The 22,418-nt window shown below is 35.5% G+C and overlaps 1 protein-coding gene and 1 long non-coding RNA gene across 3 annotated transcripts in view; one reads left to right on the top strand and one right to left on the bottom strand.

Annotated features, from left to right (window-relative positions):
• LOC131201596 (uncharacterized) overlaps window positions 1-14,446 on the bottom strand; it is a 28,178-nt gene extending 13,732 nt beyond the window's left edge. The window contains exons 1-2 of the long non-coding RNA XR_009155937.1: window positions 13,850-14,446; window positions 8,834-8,910 (exon numbers count right to left, since the gene is read on the bottom strand). This is a non-coding gene — a long non-coding RNA (uncharacterized LOC131201596). The remainder of the gene's footprint in view (window positions 1-8,833; window positions 8,911-13,849) is intronic.
• Window positions 1-21,525, top strand: part of C7H12orf50 (chromosome 7 C12orf50 homolog) — a 39,432-nt gene extending 17,907 nt beyond the window's left edge. Inside the window, exons 3-12 of one of the 2 annotated variants that reach the window (XM_058189552.1) lie at window positions 134-257; window positions 10,125-10,283; window positions 11,588-11,665; window positions 11,767-11,877; window positions 13,396-13,506; window positions 15,149-15,256; window positions 16,643-16,750; window positions 17,060-17,263; window positions 20,488-20,588; window positions 21,054-21,525. In XM_058189552.1, coding sequence (XP_058045535.1) covers window positions 134-257; window positions 10,125-10,283; window positions 11,588-11,665; window positions 11,767-11,877; window positions 13,396-13,506; window positions 15,149-15,256; window positions 16,643-16,750; window positions 17,060-17,263; window positions 20,488-20,588; window positions 21,054-21,221 — 1,272 coding nt within the window. In that variant the 3' untranslated portion in view covers window positions 21,222-21,525. The remainder of the gene's footprint in view (window positions 1-133; window positions 258-10,124; window positions 10,284-11,587; window positions 11,666-11,766; window positions 11,878-13,395; window positions 13,507-15,148; window positions 15,257-16,642; window positions 16,751-17,059; window positions 17,264-20,487; window positions 20,589-21,053) is intronic. The other variant, XM_058189553.1, reaches the window with a different exon arrangement.
• The last annotated feature ends 893 nt before the right edge of the window (window positions 21,526-22,418 follow it).

The raw sequence follows: 22,418 nt of genomic DNA, 5'->3' as shown, positions 1-22,418 counted from the left end.
AAATGCAAAGCCTTTTGTGAATGCTTTGTTCTAATTTTATTCTTCATAGTTTAGATTATGAATTGCAGAATTTCATTCCTGACAATTTCTATTGAATCATTAAATATGGAACCACCCATGCTTTCTTCTATAGCAAAAATACAACAGCATCTCATGCTTCTGGGAAACGCAACCTTTAGGCTGTGTGAGGATCAGTTGTGTCTTCCATCACAGGAAACCTCGTAATATCAATGGACTTTTTTTGCCCCCTAGTAATGGTGAGTATCTTTTCCATATTCTAGTAACTGAAATAAAGTCAATTACATATGTTTCACTTCTGATGAGCAACATCATACAATAAATTAGCTTTTAGGTATTGAGTCAAAGTTCTTATTCATAATCTGATTAGAATGGGGCCAATCTTTGTTTTCAAGGCTATTCTCACAGCAGATTATTATAATTAATAATTTATCCAGTGCCAATTATAAAATTAGTTTTCTTATTTCTAGTTCCCTTATAGCTGTTAAGAATTTTGCAGATAACAATATTAAAGTTAATGGCAATCTATCTATCTATCTATCTATCTATCTATCTATCTATCTATCTATCTATCTATCTATCTATCTATCTCATTTGAATTTATTTGGCCACTGAACAACAGTTAAAAACACCATAAAGCATATAACAATAAAATAATAAATGTATATCCGACATCTAAGGTAAAAAGGCAACCCAACTACAATAGATCAAGAGAATCATTGCATAGGTTCTGCCATATATATAGATCCCCAGTCCAGTGACACAATTATGTCTTTAAGCCATTACAGAAGGCCAGCATGGTCTGTCAATCTAATCTTCTTGGTAGAGAGGTTCAGAATTGCTTTTGTGGTGTGCCCCTTCCGGTGGAGAAGAAATGATGTAATTAAATGAGCCAATTAAATGGGCCAATTAAATGATCCAATGCAAGATAGTTCTGATGTCCACCAGAACTGAGTGGGTTCCTATCAGTTTTCTGCCTCTTTTGACATTAGCATTTTTGTTATTTTATTTTATTTTATTTATATTTATTTATTTAGTTTGTCAAATTTATACAAGGTAATAGGTACTAATAAATGGGGACAGTAGGACAGGGACGGTAGGCACGCTGGTGTACTTATGCACGCCCCCTTACAGACCTCTTAGGAATAGGGTGAGGTCCACAGTAGACAGTCTAAGGTTAAAGTTTTGGGGGTTTGGGGAAGAAACCACAGAGTCAGGTAGTGCATTCCAGGCATTGACCACTCTGTTGCTGAAGTCGTATTTTCTGCAATTGAGTTTGGAGCAGTTTACCTTGAATTTGTATCTATTGTTTGCCCATATATTGTTGTTCTGCACCACATTTTATAAGAAAAGTGATTTACTTGTACTGGTGAAAATGGGTAGCTGTGCTTGGATCAGTAGCTAATCGGTATTTTACTGTTGGTTGGCAGTGAAATTTTTTCAAGGATCATTGCTACCTCCTCCCTCCAGGGGAACAAAGTTAACAGTAATATGGTCTTCATTTGGTTCTTCTGATATATTTTGGCATTGACATCTACCTCCATATATTGTGTTGAGCCCTGGACTGTGTTTCCATGGGATGCCAGTTTTGTGATCAGGAAGGCTATCAAAGTAGTCTGTTTTTTGTTTTTGTTTTTTTTAACTCCAGATAGAAGCTCCTCCTAGAAAAATTTTCCTAGGTATTTATTTTTATTTTATTTATTTATTTTTGTCACAACAATATACACAAGCATCACACAAAATGATTATATAGTATATAAACATATATATGAGGAAATATAAGGAAGTATATATAATAAGCATATATATATATAAGAAAAAACAATAGGACAGGAACGGTAGGCACGTTTGTGGTCTTATGCACGCCCCTTATAGTCCTCTTAGGAATGGGTGAGGTCAATAGTAGATAGTTTTTGGTTAAAGCTTTTAGGATTATGAGAGGAGACCACAGAGTCAGGTAATATGTTCCAAGCACTGATAACTCTGTTACAGAAGTCATATTTTCTGCAATCTAGACTGAAGCAGTTAACATTAAGTTTAAATCTATTGTTTGCTCTTGCATTATTGCAATTGAAGCTGAAGTAGTCTTTAACAGGAAGGACATTACAATAGATGATTCTATGAGTTAAATTTAGGTCTTGTCGAAGGCAGCGGAGTTCTAAGTTTTCTAAACCTATGATTTCAAGTCTGGTGGGATAAAGTATTTTGTTGTTTTCAGAGGAGTGGAGAACTCTTCTTGTAAAATATTTCTGGACACGTTCAATTGTATTGATATCAGAAATGTGGTCTGGGTTCCAGACAGGCAAGCTGTATTCAAGAATTGGGCTAGCAAATATTTTATATGCTCTGGTTAGTAGTGTAGTGTTTTTGGAAAAGAAGCTACGCAAGATTAGGTTTACAACTCTTAGAGCCTTTTTTACTATGTAGTTGCAGTGGGCTTTAGCACTTAGATAATTTGATATGAAAACTCCAAAGTCTTTAACAGGATGGGGGTCATCTGTAAGGTAATGTCCATCAAGCATGTACTTAGTGTTTAGGTTCTTTTTTCCAATATGTAAGACTGAGCATTTGCTGGTTGAGATTTGGAGTTGCCAAGTTTTAGACCAAGCTAAAGGTCTTTTTTGAATGGTAGATGTATTGTCGGTGATGTTAAATAGTTTGACATCGTCAGCAAAGAGAACACAATTACTTGAGATATGGTCACAAAGATCATTTATGTATACTATGAAGAGTGTTGGTCCAAGAACGCTATCTTGAAGAACGCCACTCTTGACAGGAACAGGGTTTGAAAGAGCATTGCCAATTTTGACCACTTGTGACTTGTTGTCTGTTAGACAAAAAAGTTGAAGTCCACTCAGGCTTAAAGTTGCCAAGGTTGGAGACCCCTGGAATAGACTACATGATACAAGGTTCAACTGCAACTCACATTCATCCAACGAAGTTGAGTTGCTTTGATTGAATGGGGATCTTGTGCATCTTACTCTCTAAACTTGGACACATTTATTAGGCTTCAAATTCCTCTGAAATCTCTGGAACCTCTGCAAAGTTATGTTTAGTTCCAGGAGACACTTTACTTTCTTTTAACATTTGACATTCTTTTGTGAGTGTACTTGATACAATTTGCTCAGTCCGTTTATACAAAGGAGTTATGTTTGGGAGTTTTGATATAGTTGCCTATTTATAATAAAGAGTGAATACTATTTGGCTTCACTGTCATTTTGTTGCTGCTAGTGATATTTAAAATAAGTGCTTCTCAAATCTGAATAAATTATCCAAATTGGGTAAAAGTGTTTTTTCTTTGGGTAATGACACCCACAAATCCATTACCCATCACAACAGAGACATTTAATTGATGTAAAGATTGCCATGTGTGCTAAAATATATTTGAAAATCTCTAAAGTATTCCTATCAAGAGGAAAATCAATGAAATTACCAATTGCGATTTCTTTAAATGACATTAATATTGTTCAGTTTGTATAATGCAGGTTTGTATAATGCAGGTAGTCCTCAGTTTATGACTATTTGTTCCATGACTGTTTGACGTTATAACAGTACTGAAGGAATTATGACAGGTCCTCAAAGTTCAATAGGACTTTCTGATAAGCGATTTTGAGTAATGAAGAAAAAAGTTTGAGAAGCACTTCCTTGATTCATACCCATCAGCCAGGATTCTAGGATGCTTAAACTAATTTTGTCTGCTCTGGTACAGTTCTCCAAACTTTTATGAAGAAAAACAGTTTTTATATTCCAGGAAGAAGATATTTTTGTTGAATTAGGTTGTCTGGAACAGTATTTTTATATTCTGTAATGCCTGCTTAAAATAAGTATTACAAAGATACATTATTCAGCACTCTTTCTTGGATAATATTCAGAGAAAGTGGGGATGAGAGGCAATATGAATAACTGATGTACTGCATAATGCAGTAACTTCTTTTTTGCCTTTTTAAAAAAATGGTATAAATGTTTATAAAATGGTGAAAAGATAAATGGTGCATTTTATGGCAATACTAAAAGTATGGTTCCAATATAATGTTATTTTCTATATGGAAAAATACATGTGGAAAAAGTTGTGCTTTAATAATAAAAGACAACTGAATATCACAAGAAAGTTCTACATATGGAATATGTCGTATATATATATATATATATATATATACACACATATACATATATAACATACATACATACATACATACATACATACATACATACATACATACACACACACATACAGTATGTATATCTTCTGCAAATTGGATGAGAGGTGGTGTTTTTTTTTACTGTTATTCTCAATGGAATCCATCTGAATCGTGTTTTAGAAAGAAAAGTCTTTTCTTCCATACTAGCTTTAGCTAGAGAAGAAAATGTTGGAGAAGAAAATGCCCTGCCTAAATAAAGCATGTTAAGATTACAATAAAGGCAAAAAGATTTAGGATTCCCAGAGTTGTAGCTTAAGGAAAAGAAAACTTCGATGCATATATTAATTGTGTGCAAACATTTCAGGAAACTGATTGCAAAAAGAGTGCCACATGTAGTTGCAGGTTAACTTAGTAAGAATATGGGACTTTAGGTCTGGTGTTGTAATTCTTTCCCTTTGTTGTTCCTTTCTGCCTTCTTTCTGCCTCATCTTTTTTTTTTAAATTTAATTTTGTCATAACAGTATACATAAACATTGTCATAAGTAAAAAACATATCATGAAAATATATATATATATATATATATATATAAGTAAAGAATATGCATTAGCTATATTAATTAGATATAATAAAGGGAACAATAGGACAGGAACGGTAGGCAATTTTGTGCTCTTATGCACGCCCCTTAGAGTCCTCTTAGGAATGGGGTGAGGTCAATAGTAGACAGTTTTTGGTTGAAGATTTTGGGATTTTGAGTAGAGACTATGGAGTCAGGTAATGAGTTCCAAGCATTAACAACTCTGTTGCAGAAGTCATATTTTCTGCAATCAAGTTTGAAGCGGTTGACATTAAGCTTGAATCTATTTTTTGCTCTTGTAATATTGTGATTGAAGCTGAAGTCGTCATTTACAGGAAGGATATTGCAATAGATGATTTTGTGTGTTAAACACAGGTCATGTCGAAGTCGACGGAGTTGTAAGTTTTCTAATCCCAGGATTTCAAGCCTGGTGGTATAAGGTATTTTGTTGTTTTCGGAGGAGTGAAGAACTCTTCTAGTAAAATATTTCTGGACATGTTCTATTGTATTTATGTCAGAGATGTGGTATGGGTTCCAGACTGATGAGCTGTATTCAAGAATAGGTCTGGCAAATGTTTTGTATGCTCTAGTTAGTAGTGTTTACTTACCACCTTTTAGTTTTCCACTAGATCAGAGGTGTCAAACTCAATTTCATTGAGGGCTGCATCAAGATTGTGTTTGAACTTGCTGTGTGGTGGGGGGGGCAAAAGGGCGTGGCTAGCTGGACACCACTTGTGTGATCAAATGCCACTTTTGCCAGTAGTTTGTTCTGCTAGCACTCTGCCAGCAAAAATGGAGCCCAGGAGGGCTGCACACCTTCCCTGTTTCCAGGGTGGCTCTGTGGGCCAGATCTAAGCACCCCGTGGCCGGATCTGGCCCATGGGCCTTGAATTTGACACCCCTACACTAGATGTAGTCTTTGACTTACAACCATTCATTTAGTGACTATTTTAAGCTACAGTAACAAAAATGTTGACTTATAACTGTTTGTCACAGTTACAACAATTGCAGCATCTCCATAGTCATGTAATAAGAATGTGGAAGCTTGATAACAGGTTCATATTTATCATGATTGTATCCTGAATATGACCATGTGATCACCTTTTGCAACAAAATCAAAATCAATGGGAAAGCAAGATTCACTTAACAACCGTGTACTAACTTAACAACTGCAGTGTATCACTTAACAGCTGTGGCAAGAAAGGCTATAAAATGGGGCAAAACTCACTTAGCAACAAAAATTTTGGGCTCAGTTGTGATCATAAGTCAAGGACTATCTGTATTCCTTTCTCTCACATCACCTACATTCTGGTTCTTTTGTCCTCGTGGTCTTCCATATGTTTCTTTCTTTGTTTTGTCTCTTCTCAAAAGAAGGAATTCAGATTTGTGTGATTCTATGGGTGATCATGCTTAGTGTATGTAAAAAGAGGCTTACATATCAGCTTCCTCAGCACCTGGAGGAAACTGTTTATCTGGACCCGTTCCAGTCCGGTTTCAGACCCGGGTACAGCACCGAGATGGCTTTGGTCGCGTTGGTGGATGACCTCTGGAGGGCTCGGGACAGGGGATGTTCCTCTGTCCTGGTCCTGTTAGATCTCTCAGCGGCTTTTGATACCATTGACCATGGTATCCTGCTGCGGCGGTTGGAGGGATTGGGAGTGGGAGGCACCGTTTATCAGTGGTTCTCCTCCTATCTCTCTGACCGTTCGCAGACGGTGTTGGCAGGGGGGCAGAGGTCGACCCTGAGGCGCCTCACTTGTGGGGTGCCGCAGGGATCCGTTCTCTCGCCTCTCCTGTTCAACATCTATATGAAGCCGCTGGGTGAGGTTATCCGTGGTTTCGGGGTGGATTATCATCTGTACACTGATGATACGCAGCTGTACATTTCCACCCCGAACCACCCCAACAAAGCCATCGAGGTGATGGGCCGGTGTTCTGAGGCCGTGCGGGTCTGGATGGGGAGGAACAGGCTCCAGCTCAACCCTTCCAAGACTAAGTGGCGGTGGGTTTCAGAGTCCCGGTACAGTCAGCTTACACCATCGCTGACTGTGTGTGTGTGGGGGGGAAATACTGACCCCCCAGGGGAAGGGTGCGCAACTTAGGCATTCTCCTGGACGATTGGCTGTCCTTAGAACACCACTTGACGGCCGTCGCCAGGGGAGCATTTTATCAGGTTCACCTGATTCGCCAGTTGCGCCCCTTCCTTGATCGGGACTCCTTACGCACGGTCACTCATGCCCTCGTCACTTCCCGCCTGGACTATTGCAATGCTCTCTACATGGGGCTCCCCTTGAAGAGCACCAGAAGGCTCCAGCTAGTCCAGAATGCGGCTGCGCAGGTGATAGAGGGGGCACCACGTTGCTCCCATATAACACCCATCCTGCGTGGCCTGCGCTGGCTGCCGGTAGCTTTCCGGGTGCAATTCAAGGTCTTGGTTACCACCTTTAAAGCGCTCCATGGCTTAGGACCGGGGTATTTGCGAGACCGCCTTCTGCCACCGACTGCCTCCCAACGACCTGTGCGCTCCCACAGAGTGGGCCTCTTCAGGGTGCCATCGACCAAACAATGTAGGTTGGCGGCCCCCAGGGGGAGGGCCTTCTGTGTGGCGGCACCAGCCCTATGGAATGAATTACCTCCGGGGTTACGCCAACTCCCCGACCTCCAGGCCTTCAAACGTGAACTAAAGACTTTATTATTTCACCGAGCGGGACTAGCCTAAGAATGTATTTTAGCGAAATTTTAATGGGTTTTTAATCGGTCTTCGACCGTTTTAATGATTCGGCCACTAAATATTTGTTTTTAAATTGTTTTTAAATAGTGTTTATTTATTATATTTATATCATAGTGTTATGTGTATTTTAATATTGGCTGTACACTGCCCTGAGTCCTTCGGGAGATGGTTCGGTATAGAAATGTAATTATAAATAAATAAATAAATATAAATAAATTATAAAATAAACATGAAGATGGGAAATAAATTAATTTTGAAGGAATACTTTACCCAATATCTTTTAATTATTGGTAATTTTTTTTGGTTCTAGCTCTGCTTTTTTTTTTTTTTTTTTTGCTATGGGACTATTCTTTTTACAGAGATCTTTTTCTGCTACTCTGGTTTTAACTAATTGTATGTTTTCCTTTTTTTCTTTTTAGCTCTGGTAGTTTACTTGTGAACCACCAAGTGTCATTGGGAGTCCAGCAGTTTATACATTTAATGAATAAATAATTGAGATGTTAAAGTTTTCAGATTTATGGAATGGCCCATGATATTAAAGGATATCACAATGATGATGAAAAAGTAACTTTGTGACCAATGCCTGCAGCATCTCTCCCTCTTCCTCTTCCTCTCCCTCTCCCTCCCTCTCCCCCCCTCTCTCTGTTACATGTTGGTTATTAAAGTCAGTTTATTTTATTTATTTAGTTAGTTAGTTAATTTGTATAGTTGCCCATCTCAGCTCTGGGCAGGCATGCCTTGTCCTATACAATTAATATACATTGTCTTGTGCCTGTCCTTTTCTTTCTTTCTTTCTTTCTTTCTTTCTTTCTTTCTTTCTTTCTTTCTTTCTTTCTTTCTTTCTTTCTTCCTTCCTTCCTTCCTTCCTTCCTTCCTTCCTTCCTTCCTTCCTTCCTCCCTCCCTCCCTCCCTCCCTTCCTTCCTTCTCCTTTTTTGTTTCCCTCTTTACAAAGTGAATAGATTGCCTAAACAAGCAATCTCTTCTTCAGATTCTTTTCTGCACACTACAGTGTATCCCTAAAAGTGCTAACCACAAGTTAAGCTTAGCTCTGTGGCTTTAATAAGTTGATTAGAACCCTCAGGCTGGCTGACACTGTTGCCTGACGAGAAGAAGACCCTAATCAGATTCACACTAAAGGCTGTTGTTTGCCTCCTAAGCAGCTCATAGCTTACATCCATAAGTGAGCTAGCCAAACAGTGCATTTCTTTTCATATATATTCCCCATTGTGTGTCTGCTTACCCTCTTGCAATTCCTTCCTCTCCAATGAATGCATTTTTTTAAAAAAAAAATGTTTCTTGCTAATTATCCCAGCATTGAGCTAAATATCCCAACAGACAAGGCAGTGTGGAACAAAATTTGCCCTTTTACCTGGCTTCATCATGAGTCATGTTCTGGAAATCTCTAATAATAATCACTCAGTTGTTTGGGAGTATATTCTTCTGGCACTGTAAAGCAAAGGAAAGTCAGTGTAAAATCATAAACAGAGTTACGGTCACATGATTTTTACTTAGTGATTACTTCACTTAACAATTGAATTGTTGGAACCAATTGCGGTTCCTGACCAAGGATTTCCCATACAAATCATGTAATTATTATATTTTATGCTACTACAATCATTTTATTGTATTTTGTCTGCATGTGAATCTGTTTTTTTCTATCTGTCTCTGGGCTCCAAAGAAAAATCAGAATTAGAGGTAATTAATGTTTGGATGGTTGATTATAGGGAAATTATAGGGTTGAATGGGAAATTGAAAAATACCTCAAGAAGACAAGGCCAACCCAGGAGCTGAGCTGCACTCAAAGGTGTTTTTACATTTTATATTATGTTCATGAATATGTAACTTGAGGATTGCTTTTAGCTAAAAATAGGAATTCTAAATGTATAAATGAAGAATCTGGGCATTACACAAGATTTTTGCATGTTTGGATGAGTTTGGTTTACTCCTTTTATGGGATTGAGGATCATCTTAAATTCAGGACTGTTTTCATTCCAGGCAAATAAATAACTGGTCACTAAGGCAATAGACCTTTTACTCATTATAATATTAATAATATGGCTTTGTTCATTTAGTTGGGGGCTTTATCATGGATCCAGTCATTACGAATGATAAACCATTGAATATGGATTAATGCAATATAGTCAGAACATAGTTGAAAACCAATGCTTAGCATGATATGGGATCTTTTCTTTAACATTGCTTTTTTGTAATATGCAATTAATTTTGTATACTTTGGGGAGTGAATAGCATCTTAAAAGAAACATTTCCTTCAAGACATCTTTTCTTTCAGAGTTAATGTATATTTTATTTCCTTTGCTGCTGCCATAAAACATATAATACAATAAATTTCACTGAAGCCAGTTAGAATAATATGTATTAACTGTCTGGAACACTTAATGATCCAAGGCTTAAATCCTATCTTACTTAACAGAAAGTTATTCCAATTGAATATGTAAGAATTTTCTTATGTCATTGTGAATAGGATTGCATACTATTAAGTTAATCAAATTATTTATTTGGTTAATGGTTCAGGTGATAATATACATTCTAAATATAATTATTAAATTTTATTTTGGCTTTTATGAATGAGTTAAGTCTGTTAAACTCTTCAAAGTCTCAATCCAAAAGTTTTATACTGAATTTAAAGTTACTTTCTATAGATTCTACATTGCAAGGGGATGTTCAGGAAGGAATTTTTCATCCTGCTCAAAATCAAGATTCCACAAAAGGTCAGGAGAATGCATTAAGGCCTATTCATCCTCCACTTATTATTACCATCAATCTTGAGGAGGAAGAAGAGGAAGAACAAGAAGAAAAATGTAAATATTTTTTCAAACATTCATGTTTCTTGTCTTTTAGAAAGAGATGAAAACTAAATCCCAACATGAATATTCTTGCCTTTCTTTTTCTTCGCCTACCTATATACATCTAAAATATTGCCTACTGTTAAATTTGTTTAAAAAGTTAAAAAAGGAGATGAATGCTCTTCTTTAAAAAGTGGATAAATGGGTTTAGAATGTCTGCTTCATCTGTAAATCCAGACTTTGAGAAATAAAAGCATATTATATATATTTCATGTAGAATAAAATATGGTTTCGGAAATGCTTTCCAATCCTTTAAAAGGAGCTCAGTTCTGGGGCAACAGTATTAGAAAGAAAGAGGGAAGATAACTTAGAATGGAGCTTAAAATGAAACATTCTGAAAGGACTCCCCAAATGCTCTCCAAAGGGTTGCATGGGGATTTTTCTATTATTATTGTTCTATATTTTGTGAGTGGCATGGTGGCCTAGAGGTGGAGCTCTCGCCTCACAATCAGGAGGCTGTGAGTTCAGTTAGTGGCAGATATTTCTTTCTCTGGGCGAAATGAGTAATTGTCTGCTGCGAACTCCACATAGGCGCCAGGAAGGACATTCGGCCAGTAAACACTCAGTTTCATTCAATCACCCTGACTCCGATGCAAGTGATTACAAGGTCATTAAAAGAAAAAAATGTTTTATATTTTGTCCATAGTCCCAGGAAAAATTATCCTTTTTTTTTTATTTTGAACTTTCTTTTGTCATCTTATTCCATTTGGCCCTGTTTTACTAGCTTTCAGAGACTTATTCAACTGATGGACAGAGTCTGAAGAACTTTTACATAATTTCTCTCCAACACTGTTGAGATGGAAAGATTAAGAAGGAAGGGAAAGCATATAAAATGTAGATTCTGGAATTCTTTCTAAGTTCTTCTCATTAATAGCCATTAAAAAGATCTCTGTGTTTTTCCCTGTAACAAAATAACATGGTGCATGCATTTTCACTTGTGTTGTGCCTTTGTGTCAATGTGTGCACTGGAAAGCTTAGGGCCAGTTGTATACACTCTATCTTGGGACTCAGAGAGAATGGGGCCAAGAAAGGAACAGTCAGTAACATTCCAGCAAATGTGCATCTCCTTCTTCATAGGAAATAGGAGTTCTTTAGAAAAAAATAATCTAGCTTTTCCTTTTAAACCTATTCAGTCAGTAAAAGAAAGATTTTATTTTGTATTATAAATGTAAATGAAATTCAGATTTGCTTTATATGGCACAGGAAAAAGCCTGGAAAGAATTTTATTAGAAATAACTTCTTAAAATTGTTCCATACAGATGCATCTTATTTACTGTCAAAGACACCAGAAGATATAGAAGAAGAAAAGGCAATAAAGGAAATGTGCTATAAATCTGGTAAGAATCTTATTGTTATATCAACTAAGAACATTGGTGCATTTTTTAGCTGATATAACAATAGCATTTTTTTTTCTTTTGTCTTTTTGTGGATGAAACAGGAGAATATTATAGAATTCAGACTTCTCAGGAAAATAATTTAACAAAAAATTCTTCAGTGCTGGAGAATGAGCTCATTAAACCTATGGAAACATGCAGAGAATTACAAGAAGGCAAGGAATAGAACAGTTGAAGTTTTTAATTTTGGATCTTAAATGTTGTTTTATCTTTTTAAAGATAAGAAATATTATTATTATTACTATTATTTATTCGATTTTTATACCGCCCTTCTCCCGAAGGACTCAGGGCGGTGTACAGCCAAGGTAAAATAGACAGTACAATATACAATTAAAATACAGATTAAAAAACTTATTATATAGTTGGCCTAAAAACTTTAAAATATATAAAACTAAAAAACCCTTAAAATTAATAATAAAAAATTTAAAACCAATAAAATTTAAGCCAGCCCCGCGCGAATAAATAGATGTGTCTTCAATTCGCGGCGGAAGGTCCGAAGGTCAGGTATTTGGCGTAAACCCGGGGGAAGTTCGTTCCAGAGTGTGGGAGCCCCCACAGAGAAGGACCTTCCCCTGGGGGCCGCCAGCCGACATTGCTTGGCGGACGGCACCCTGAGAAGTCCCTCTCTGTGAGAGCGTACGGGTCGGTGGGAGGCATGAGGTAACAGCAGGCGGTTCATAATTATGCTATTCATTGTTAAAAATCCACATTAACATTTTGTTTAGAGGTAGACTCCAGGAAGAAGCCCAAATTCAATCTCTGGACTTGCCAACTAAAAGTACCAATTAACAGATGTCACAATGGGGAATTTGCCAGTTATTTGAGTAGAAACCTAACTTAAGTATAAAAGTTGCTGCTAGTCAGAGTTGAAAATATTGGGTTGTGCCAAGAGTATAACTTATTTCAGCTTAAGGGCTATAACAGGCTTTGCATACTATGTTATTTCAAAATAAGTGGATAATGCCCAAAATGGACTGATTTTCGTTGGGGGAGTGAGGGAGAGACTGGGGATGTGAAAGGTGATTCGGAGCCTCCTGTCTATTAGGCTTGAGGCCTTCTGATTATTGGGTCCTGGAAGCCAGGAAAGAGGATTTGATAGTTAACTTGTTTTAGTTTTCCAACTCTGAATTACATGAATAAATATCTGGTGTAAGACAGCTTCCTATGTATCTTTGTACGTAAAAGAGAAATACAGTATAGCCTTTTGTTTCTCCAGTTAAAGTATATTGAATAGTTAGATGGGTTGATGGAAAGTCATATTAGTCCTTTTATAATTTACTATAATATGTGAACCTAACTTACTCTAAGTTCAACTGAACATTATGCAATTAGTTATGTTTAGAAATGTGTTACATGATGGCTTTTTAAAGTATTAAAAGACTTTACATTATTATTACGTTCATTTATTTCCAACACTTCAGTCATGGAATTAAGTAAAATATTCATTAGTCATATTTTATTAATTGTTCCTAAGAAAATCCACCTTATTATAGAAAAAAATGATAAGTAGAACTTAGTAATTTCATACTTATGATCCCCATATTACCAATAGGTAGGGGTCTAAAGCTTACAGAACAGTAAGTAATGCTATGATAATAGCTGTCCCTATAGAAAACAATTCCTATTACATGCAGTTTAATAACTTCCCAGATTTTTCTCTCTCACTGTTCTAGGTGATGGTGTTGCAGTTCCATCAAAGTTTAACATTATAGAAAGACAAACAAAAATAACAGCCTCAGTGGACAGTTGCTCTAAATCTGAACTTAGTGCCTTTGAAAATGGAGGTAATTATTTAAAATACAATTTCTACATTTAAATTCTTATAACTGACAATGAAATAAGTGTGCAGCAACCTGCATTCAGATACATGCACACACACACACAAACTACCTAGTTTGCAGAAAATCTGCTCAGTCTTTTTTCATTTTCCAATTTAATGAATCAATGCCATCTGTCTTTATTTAATTTTATTTAAAGAATCTTTGGGATTATTTGCAAGCTACATTTGCCTTCTCTTCTCTTCTTCTTTTTGCATCCTTTCTCTATTGAAACTACAACAATAGATACAAAGAGGGGAAAAGTGGGGGGGAGAGACTTGGGATTTGAATCAACATATTACAAAAACACCTGCATTGTTGTTCCTGAATAGAGATGCCGCAGGTTTCTGAACAAAAGAAAAGGATTCTCCATCAGAACAAGCAAGATAATATTGGGTGGCAGGTTGGGGAAAGCTGCTGAATAGACCTTTGAGAAATAGGAGCCCCTAGCAAGGATATTGGTGTAATCATCTGTAAGAAAAAAAGAATATGGAGGTGAAGAGTGTCTGTTCAATTATTTCCAAGCAATTGAGTTCTCATGTGCTTCATACAGTATCAGTAACTACAATACTGCAGTATTATTTCCCAGACAAACAATACAGTTCTAAAAGAAACTCTTATCCCCTAAGAGATGCAATGCCCCAAATTTCTTAATATGTGAGCACTCCTGATAAGCCTCGTATCATTTTTTGTTCTTGCTTTTGCATGTTAGCCCTTTGTAAACATTCACTGTAGTTATTTATAAAGAGAAAGTTACATAAAGTATACAGCTATACGTAGGCTTCCTTATAAGCCAAGTTCCTGCTTTACTAGGAAAACTTTATGTTGTTATTCTTACTATGATGATTGGATTTACACCCTCCCTTTATTTCTGTATAACTCAAGGCAGTGTACATCATGCAACATATTCCCATGTCTTACTTAACCTCCCACCCCCACCAACCCACCCCCCAAAAAACCCTTGTAAGGTGAGATATTTTTTCCTTGTAGGCCAGGGCTGTCAAACTCACGGCCCGCGGCTCAGATGCATCAAGCACTGGCCACGCCCACACCCGGTTTAGTGAAGGGAAAACAAGTTTCAATACGTCACCTGATGCCGCCAGGATGACGTGAGTTTGACACCCCTGCTGTAGGTTATTCTTCTGAATGTACAATTGCAAGAAAGAAGTAGCATGATTTGAGTTAGCATTTTAGGTGTGATATCAACTGACTGGCTACTGATTGCAAAATTTTCCAACCTCTTCCTTTTATGTTAGATGTGGCATGTGTTTATAGTTTGTTTAAAACAAGCAGAAGGCCTTTGAAAAGAAACAATAAGATATCTCCTTACAGGTTTGCAATTTCACTTCAATGGTTCAGGCACATGAAAGAGTTATTGCCTTTTGGGCTTTACATAGGATCCATTGATGCTCATACCATGGAATCACATTTCATTTTGCTAGTTTAAACAACTTTGTTTCATGTGCATATTTTGCCATTCATTGCTTTTCCATTTAAAGGGAAAAGAGCAGACATCTAGAATACTATTTTTTTCTTTCTTTCTTTTGTATGTTTCTTGTTATTGTTTCACTTTCTCTGATAATTCTGTGTTATATCTTTTTCTCTGTAGGAGGTGATTGTTACTTGTCACAAAGAAATATATTTGTTAAAGGGATACAAAACAAAATGTTCAATGGAGAGAAACAATTTACCATGTTAAAGTGCTTAAACGTCAAAGGTATTCAGAACTCATGTCTCACCTTTTTTTTTCTCAATGGAAAAATAAATATATGTGCTGTCTTAAAGCATTCTGGTAAGGACTTTGGCTAAAATATACACCAGAGACAGTGGTGAAATCCGAACCGGTTTTCTACCGGTTTGCTTGCTGCGCATGCGCACTGCACACCAAATGTGCTATGTGCACATGCGTAGATGCACCAAATGTGCACTCTACATGCACACATGTGCAGTACATGCCAAAAGGAGGCTTGGAAAGGTAAGTAGAAGTGAAGGGGGGATCAGTTGAGGTGTGATTTAGTTTTCTTAATGTTGAATTTCAAGCCAACTTTTGCACTTCCCTCCTTCACCCGCATCAAGAGGCTCTTTAGTTTCTCCTCGCTTTCTGCCATTAGAGTGGTATCATCTGCATATCTGAGGTTGTTGATATTTCTTCCGGCAATCTTAATTCCAATTTTTGATTCATCTAGCCCCGCCTTTCTCATGATGTGTTCTGCATATAAGTTAAATAGGCAGGGTGATAGTATACAGCCTTGCCGGACTCCTTTCTCAATTTTGAACCAATCAGTGATTCTGTGTCCAGTTCTCACTTTGCTTCTTGACCCGCATACAGGTTTTTCAAGAGACTTCTTAAGAGATTTCTCAAGAAATCTTGCAAAATTTAGGCTTAAACTAAAGAAAGTAGGGAAAAGCACCAGGCCAGTCAGGTATGAACTAAATCATATCCCTGATGAATATACAGTAGAGGTGACAAATAGATTTAAAGAATTAGATCTGATAGAGTGCCTGATGAACTATGGATGGAGGTTCGCAACATTGTACAAGAGGTAGCAACTAAAACCATTCCAAAGAAAAAGAAATGCAAGAAAGCAAAATGGCTGTCTGAGGAAGCTCTGCAAATAGCTGAGGAAAGAAGAGAAGCAAAAGGCAAGGGAGAAGGACAAAGATACACCCAGTTGAATGCAGAATTCCAGAGAATAGCTAGAAGAGATAAGAATGCATTCTTAAATGAACAGTGCAAAGAAATAGAAGAAAACAATAGAATAGGGAGGACCAGAGATCTAGTCAAGAAAATTGGAGATATGAAGGGAACATTTCATGCAAAGATGGGCATGATAAAGGGATGAGTGTTTGAAGATTGTTAAAACTATGAATGGAATTCTTGGTTCATGTGCTAATGGAGGCCACAGATAATCCTCATTCAGAGTGTGCTAAGCCAAACTATGATTCCTTTGATATTTAATAAGTTGCATAAACCTACTAGAAAGATTATTCTTGAAATCATGTAAAACAATGACTTAATGGGGTAGATAGGTCTGTCTGTGGGCTTCCTTACTAATTGTTACTGTAGAATTGAACAGCACAATCCTAACATTTTTTTTACCAGCTACAAGCCATACAGAAAGCATCAAGAAGCATCATTTTAAGGGAGTAAAGAAAAAGAAATGGCTATCTGAGGAATCCAAAAATCTGCCTGCCCCTTTGACAGCAAAAGGTATTTCAAAGGAACTTTTTGAATCATTCCAAATAGCACAGTCTGCCCTGTTTTACCATTTTCCATTATCAGAAACACTCTACTAAGATGGAGCTCTCTGTTAGGACTCAGTATTTAATTCATTTTTCGATATGAGTGATGGATAATTTAAAGTCCTCCACAAAGTGCTGGTCTGTTTCCAGCTGGGATGTTCTGGGTTCATGGATGACTAAATTGGAATGTATTTCCCATCCTTGCAGTATATGTTGAGCCCTCAGTAGTTTCTTACGTGTTGGGGGGAAATATTGATTGTTTTATTGTCTCTTGCAGCAATGCATACTGCCAACTCTAAAAGTAAAGGGAATTGCCAACAAAATGATCAAATCAAGAATGCTGAGAATGCCTCTTATGTTCCTTCTCAGAGAGCCAATGGGAGAAGTATTTCCTTGAGTGCTCCAATGGCTGGAAGGTCACAAAATGTCACCTATGCTAAAATTGGGGTAGCCAAAGAATCCAAAATGAATTTATCTACAGGTGAGCATCTAGCTTCATAAGATCTCTTTCTGATAGGGGCATCAGTTTGTTTCCTAATGAGATGCTATGCGAATTAAATAATACTATTGTTTCATCAGAAAGATTTTTCAGCTGTAATGCGGTGTCCTAAAGCTTTCAACATTGCTACTTTGTCCCTACAAAGAAGAGAAATTTATCTTCTGTTGTTTTGAACATGAATTTGAAACAATGAGATTTAAATTTTATTAACTGCATAAATTGCCTTTGGAATTAATTTTGAGAAAGATTTATCTAAAATAACTTGTTACTTAAATGAATATGATTCTAGGTTTTATACAACGTCTGCAGTTCAGTTTTTCCAATGAGGAACGAGGTTACAAGAAACTGGTCATTCAAACATTTTTCAATAATGTTAATTTTCTATTAAAAATGCCTGTTAGTGCTGTTCACTGGAGCATATTTACTAAGAAGGCAAACTGTAGCAGTCATTACTATTTTTTAATATTGTTTGTGATTATTTTGAAATTTCACTTTACATTAATGATGTATTATTAATTCTTTCTTGCTCTAGTACTTACGATTTGTATCTAAATCTTAGTGTATGAAATATTTGCCCTTAGTGTGTTATGTAAATGCAACAATTGTGGTTTGCAAACTATGGCTTATGGCATAGTCCACAAGCCAGGATTATCAGAGATAATGTAAATGTACTCAGCTGCAAAATTATTTCCTCTTCTTTAGGTCATGTGGGGATGTTGAGTATTATTTTTCATTGATCATCTTTTTTCTAGAAATAAAAAAAATACTGGAAAAGTTTCAATTCAGGTTTATCCTTGTTATTGAATATTTATTGATATAATATGATTATGTACCTTATGATTCTTGATGAACGTACCTTTTCTTTTATGTACACTGAGAGCGTATGCACCAAAACAAATTCCTTGTGTGTCCAATCACACTTGGCCAATAAAAAATTCTATTTCATTCTATTCTATTCTAATAGATTTTAATATTAATTCTATCATGCTTCTAATCTCCCTGTTCATTTGTTACTTCATTCACTAGTTTTATTTTTTTATCTTTTTTCTCCAAAAATGGTAAATAACATTTAAAAGGAAAAAATATGTAGATAGCACAAAGGATTGGTAATAGAAGACTGGGATAATTCAGACTAATTATAACATACTATACTGCTGTCACTTTCAGGGGAAAAAAATATGTTTTTACATTTCCTCTGTATCAGTCCATTACACCAAAATTGAATTTTACTGTGAGCTTTTAGAGGTTATATAATAGCAATGTCACCTCTTCTGAAAAGTGTCTTCCCAAAATATATCAGAGAAGCTGGTAGTTTTAACTTGTACAAACCAGAAAAATGCTGTCCATGTTGTTTAAGAAATTTTGATATCTCTAGAAATCATTATTTCACTTTGTTAAATTAGTTGCTCCAAATATTATTAATAAAGTTAAAACCAAACTTTTCAGAAGCAAATATTGATTGTTTAAAGATTTCCAAATAGTTTTGTTGCATTCATACTTTAGATCACAATTCGGTTTGAATGTTTGAATGCCCTTTACATGAAATTCAATACTTGTTATTTTGTATACTGAAATGTAGCAATTTCTTAATAAACATTTTCAATGGAGCAGATTTATTCTCCTAATATTTTGTGCCCCATCTGATTTATTTGTTGTGGTTTTTTGTTCAGCCTTTGTGCAGTAACACAATATGCTTTACAATTATTTTTCATACCTAATGAATTTTATTTGTATACCATATTTTAAATGTGCCTTCCTAAATATTTTTCAAGGAAGCTAACAATGAAGGCCCTATTGGAGAATTATTACTTGCCAACCTTGAAATCCTGGCAAGTGCTTGGTCCAGTTAGAATAAAAATCCCGTGATATTTTGAACACTGTAGTTGGTTTGGGTCACTACTGGGAAATAAATTTTGATTTGATTTGAACTCTCACAAACAGTTGCTGATCTAAAACACACTTATTTAAAAAGGAAGAAAAATATTTTTTAAAAAATTAAATGGACAAAAAGTACATTGCTCTTAATTGTTAATGAAACTTTCATGATTTAAAAGAAATAAAATTGACAAAAAGTATGTTAGTCTTAATTACTAATGAAACTTTCACAATTTTTGTAAGACTACAAAAAGAATATAAATTGCATAAAACAACTAGTTATCAACATGTTCATAAAGCTTTTATCTTCTTTGTTTCATCTGGATGCGTAGTAGCCTCTCCAGTCGATTTGAATAGTTTTTTTTACAGAAGCTAAATCAGCCATCCTATATAATCACCAATTTAAACATTTCATAAAGTAACTTTGAATGATGTAAAGAAATCTCGAATACTTCCATTTCCTTGTAAGATTTTTTGTGTGTGTGCATATGTACTTAGTTATTAGTTTGTATTATGTAGGCTTTTTAATGTACATTCTTGTCTGAATTGTTTAAATTGTACTCACATGTTTTCGATTTTAAAAAAACCTTTTCATTTATAGCTTTGTAGCATTAAAAAAAAGTGTTTTAAAAATGATTTGTGCTACAAAATCCAAATTATTACTAGAGCTTTAAAGCTTAAAATGTTCAACATGTTTTTGCTGCCATCTAAAGATCATCCTGATGTTTTCAGCCCAGATTTGCAACCCTGAGACAGAAACCAATTAAAGTAGGTTTGGAGTCTGGACCAGTCTGTCTCTCTCAACTCAAGCTATGTCATACATAATTCTTGCAGAGATAAAAGGAAGGGAGACACCCATGTATTCCTAGAGAATAGACTCTCTCTCTCTCTCTCTCTCTCTCTCTCTCTCTCTCTCTCTCTATATATATATATATATATATATAGATATAGATATAGATATATAGATATATATATATATATATATATATATATATATATATATATATACTGTGATATATATATATATATATATATATATATATATATATACTGTGATATATATATATATATATATATAACCAAAAATGCATTAAAATTAATGAATTAAGTACACAAGAAGATTTCTTCAAAACTCTTGTTCACAATTTCAGGTTAAAAATAGAATGCATTTTCCTATAGAATTAAAGCTATTTTTCAATAGTATTTTTTTGTTATGTAATATCAGAAAATGTTGTGGTAACAATTCTGGTATATGTGCTTAAGGAGCATGAAAGGGTCAAGGTTATAAAAGAGAAAAATTAAAACTTTCTTTTCTTTCTTTTTCTTTAAAGAGAGGTGTGCTTCAGCGTATAATATACCAGCCTGGAGAAAAAGAAGCCCGCATTCTAAAATATATACTAAACCTGAAAAAATGCATTCAGGTATTTATAAGGTGATAGTAATATACTGCAAGTATTAAAAATGAAGCAATCAAGAATATGGAGAGAGATTTTTAAGAGTTCAAAATATTTTTTTTTAATTGTTAATGGAAAGTGGGTAAATTTATGAAATAAAACGCTATCTAAAGTCTTGCTACAGACCAATCTCGTCTGTAGTCCTTCTTTATATAAATTAAAAATTAAAACTTGACTAAGGAAAAAGTTACTTACTTTACAAGTAAGTGTGGATAGTGCAAGTAATACATGAAGTAATGGTCCATTAAGATATGGCAACTTCAAATAATTGCTTTCTTCATGTTTGTGAAGCCCCATTTTTTAATATAAGATGTACTAACAGCTAGGAATCCAATTTATATTATTAATGTCATGATCTATGGTTCGTTGTAGACCACCTTGACTCTATCACTTACAAATTTTATGTTATTGCCTTTTAAAACGTTCATATGCTTTCCTTTCAGAGCCCAGAAGAAATGGAAGTAGATAAAATGGAAGTTAATTTTAAAGAGAGGAAAGAGGGAATAAAGAAATGGTATATTGCTCTTCTATGGTTCGCCATCAAAAGAGGACAAAATATTCAAATTCAAATGATTTCGTTATCAGGAAATCCAACTGGAGATCTAAGGTGACAAAAACATTCTAAAATTCAGGAAGTATATGCGCTAAAACATTTACATTAAAATATGTAAACAAGCCTATTTCTGAATCAATTGTTTTAACATGAACCTGGACTGAAAGATTTACTGTTTGGGAGTAAATATAGGCATGCTTCATAAGTGCTTTGGATCCCATATGAGAGCAAGCGCATCTCTATTATTCAATAAAGCCATTTATTTTCCAGTCTTTTGTCAAAATCTGAACAAAGTTGAACTAATTTGTTGAATAGCAGAGAGTACTGGGCTCTTTCTTAATCACTTTTGAAAGCATGCACAAATGTGCTGCTTAACAACGCTGGGATATGTTCTCTCAAAAGAAAAGATGTTTAGAATAATTTGCTTTTTCAATAAGAGTTTAGCATGATTTTAATGACAATGGTACTAATGAAAGGAACCCTAGTTTTTTCTTCTCCCATAATGTGGAGCTACTGAAAACACTGTAATGCAAAGATGACTATCGGTGCTACTAATATTCTATGTTCTTCCAGAGAATAATCAGCATATATACATCAGCATATTTAATTCCGACCATGTTTCCATAAAGATTTTCTGAATACTGTAATTAACTGACAATCTGAAGGCTGGAAAGAAAACTTTATAAGGATTAGGTAAAGATATATTTACATAAAGTGCACTCTATGCAAAGTGCTTTAATCATCAAAGTCCACACATATGAGCTCACAACAATATGTGATTGGAGGCTAAAACATATGCAGGAACTCGGTATGGTATGTCTAGTTTAATGAAAAGAAGGACTAGGGGAGACATGATAGCAGTGTTCTAATATCTCAGGGGTTGCCACAAAGAAGAGGGAGTCAAACTATTCTCCAAAGCACCTGAGAGTAGAACAAGAAGCAGTGGGTGGAAACTAATCAAAGAAAGAAGCAACTTAGAACTAAGGAGAAATTTCCTGACAGTTAGAACAATCAATAAGTGGAACAACTTGCCTGCAGAAGTTGTGAATGCTCCAACACTGGAAATTTTAAAGAAAATGTTGGATAGCCATTTGTCTGAAATGGTGTAGGGTTTCCTGCCTGGGCAGGAGGTTGGACTAGAAGACCTCCAAGGTCCCTTCCAACTCTGTTATTACGTTATGTTATATAGAGTAACTGTTTTCTCCACTGGTACTTGGAACCTTTTCTTTCACCCTAAAACAAGCTGGTGCTATGC

Source organism: Ahaetulla prasina, chromosome 7 (genome assembly GCF_028640845.1).
Source record: "Ahaetulla prasina isolate Xishuangbanna chromosome 7, ASM2864084v1, whole genome shotgun sequence".
Classification (NCBI taxonomy): domain Eukaryota; kingdom Metazoa; phylum Chordata; class Lepidosauria; order Squamata; family Colubridae; genus Ahaetulla; species Ahaetulla prasina.
Note: the sequence above shows the minus strand (reverse complement) of the source record. Positions and strands in the feature narration are given on the sequence as shown.